Source organism: Fonsecaea pedrosoi (assembly GCF_000835455.1).
Source record: "Fonsecaea pedrosoi CBS 271.37 unplaced genomic scaffold supercont1.2, whole genome shotgun sequence".
NCBI classification, from domain to species: Eukaryota; Fungi; Ascomycota; class Eurotiomycetes; order Chaetothyriales; family Herpotrichiellaceae; genus Fonsecaea; species Fonsecaea pedrosoi.
The window spans coordinates 2,062,143-2,064,902 of record NW_013550614.1 but is presented as its reverse complement, the minus strand read 5'-3'; the positions used below and the strand labels follow the sequence as shown (position 1 = coordinate 2,064,902).

Sequence of the window (2,760 nt, the reverse complement as noted above, 5' to 3'; positions counted from 1 at the left end):
GGGTCAGCTGATGATGGCAGACAACCTCGCACCCGATACCGTAGCGTGACTGCGCACCTGCGCACATGCCGCAGCAACTCTCTGCTCTGCTCACTCTGTCCACGGAACTGTCTTTGGCAGTGGCGCACGCACACAACTCGGCTCCCCATCTCCGAACAACGAAACGTTAGTGCCATGTCTCTCCGCGTTCTAGAGTCATGCATGAGACGGTATCGGTATCGACGAATTGCCATACACATGGCACCTCAGGATATAAGCCGTCTGGTTTCGCGATGGTGTGGCAAGCCTGGCATCTACACATACACCACACAATCAACAACCGCCAGACAAGTACACACACATACAAGAACCTCTTATCACCTACAAGTACTTGATACCAGATTCTTCTATACTAGCAGCATCCAGTGATACCACCCTCTACACAAAGAGATACGAAACGCCATCTCAACCCGCTTGAAGGTTTAGCCATCCACATACAAGTATTACACATCCCCCTTCTTGAATACCTCCAAACAAATCTATCCAATCCACCACAAGAAACAACATGCCTCCCATGCGATTCCCCGTCAACCGCCTGGCTCAGGGTGTCCGCACTTTTTCCTCCGTCTCACCAGGAGCGTTGAGAACCGCGGTGCACCACCCGGCACTGCACTTCCACCACCAACACATCCTCCCACACTCGGCGTCGCAGAGGATCCTCTCCAAGGCCTCCAAGACAGCCCAGACAGCCCAGACACACTGGGCCACAGTGCCTGAGGCCATCCGCGATGTGACCAGTTACCTCGCCCTGGGGGCGCTGACCTCCGAGGCTGCCTTCCTGGTGTATTGCTGGGTAAGCAATATCTCCTCCTACCGAACTGAGCCAATCCCTTTTCGACCTGTGCCTTGGATTGAGAGGTGCGACTTTTGAGGACGAACAGGACGAGGATAGGGGAAGCATTGGGTAAGTTTTGAGAGTGCAAAACCTAACAACCAATGCTTTCCTTCCTCTGTCTCTCTCACCCTCTTACCCTCTTTCGCTCCCTATGGTTACTAGGGAGATGAAGTGGGCATCTCATTCATCCTCGATGATGCGAGGAATGAGGCACATGGACAACTCCGCCACAACCATCAACATATCACTCTCAGACCTTGGGAAGATACAGATGCTGACATGTCTTCGTGTCGGCAGGACCAAAATGCAGATCTGACGGATTTCCTCGCTGTATAACACGCCACGCTTTACGATGACGACCGCAATTCTTATCTGGAACGGAACACTGGCGTTTTGAAGGGCAGGCCTCGTTCACGATGAACTCAGGCGTCGTCAATTGATGGGTCATTGGGTATTTTTCGGGCTCTGTATCAAAGGTTATCATTTAAGGAGACCACCATCTGGGCGGACACGCAGCCATGAACTTGGTTTGTGACGGTCTATCGGTAGGGCCAGTCCGTCCCATGAGGGTGCGTGCCAACCCTTCTCGAACCGAATCGAGATCGGATCGAGGCACAACTGCCTCGTTGCCTGGCCTCGTCGGGTAAATGGGCACGTGTACATACATATATACCAAGGCAAATCACAAGTACTTGCTTGTACTCTTACAGACGAATCCGAGAAGGTCTTGTACAAATACGCGTACTCGTAGCTGCCAAGTTCACGTCCAAGCACGCTACCTATTGATCACAAAGGACATCCAGAACAGGTATCCCGATCAACGCACCAATCCCCAGGTTGGTGCGAGGGCACAGGGTCATCTCGCGAAATGAGAATGAGGCGATCCGAACGGGACGTACATACATAGTATTAACAAGTCAGTCAACTGACTCACCGCACTCAGCGTGCCGGCCTTGCGGTGTTTCATTTCATTCCATTCCATTTCCTGCATCTAAATCATATTTATCTTGTCCTCGTACGTTGCGAATGGGCGCGACCTACTTGTAAGTATGTACTTGCACGTGTTTTGTCAAATGGATAAATACTCTACTCGGTTCCTCGGTCTCCCGGTCTCCCGGTCGCTCGGTCTCGTACTTGTACTTGTACTACTTGTACCTGCACGTGTCTGTGGTGTTTGTGGTGTCTAGAGGCATGTACTTACATAATACGAGGTACACCGCCGTGGCAGCACTCGTGGGGCTACATCATCCCGGACGCAGCCGGCATCAATCAGGCCAGCCTTGCCACCCCTGCCACCCGTGCTACTGTGCCCACCGAATCATCAGTCTAGTTGCTTTACCACCACCACCACCCACACACATGGTCGTTCATCAGTACCTGGACAACGGTGCCTGTACGCGTATTCGGTAGTGTAGGCGGTGGTAAATAGGTAGGTATGGAAGCCATCGAAAGAGTGAGAGTAGAGTTAACATCGTCTGCCCCTCCTCACGGCCCCTCCAAGGTAAGGGTCTCACGGACGGGGACATCATTACCATTTACCTACCTAGTTAGTTATCATACATTTTCTCATGTGTACGCTCGCTCGCCGCCTCTAGGTAATCGGAGCTCGGTGAATTTTTACTCGCAGCTCTCTACCCTTAACAAGTCCGAGAGGAGTTGCCCGACCACACTACCTACCTACCTACTTGGTAGACCTTTTGTCCTACAAGTAGTTAGTAGTTAGTAGTAGTAGTAGTAGTACTAGGTGCCTCCGGATTTCGCGGAAAGGGATTCTCTTTTTCTAGCGAAAATACCCCCCCAATGGCCCGTAGAAGGCGCTCGGGACTTTCGTCAGTGGTCGGATCCCGAAAAGATGGGAAAAAAAACCCGCCGAGAGGCGAGGCGAG

The 2,760-nt window shown here is 52.1% G+C and overlaps 1 protein-coding gene across 1 annotated transcript; it reads left to right on the top strand.

The window, feature by feature from the left end:
• Positions 1–544: 544 nt before the first annotated feature.
• Z517_02696 (uncharacterized protein) lies at positions 545–1,210 on the top strand (the record flags this gene model as incomplete). Its single annotated transcript, XM_013431805.1, has 2 exons — positions 545–832; positions 1,172–1,210. 2 exons carry the CDS (start codon positions 545–547, stop codon positions 1,208–1,210), a joined length of 327 nt encoding a protein of 108 aa, XP_013287259.1.
• Between the last annotated feature and the right edge of the window lie 1,550 nt (positions 1,211–2,760).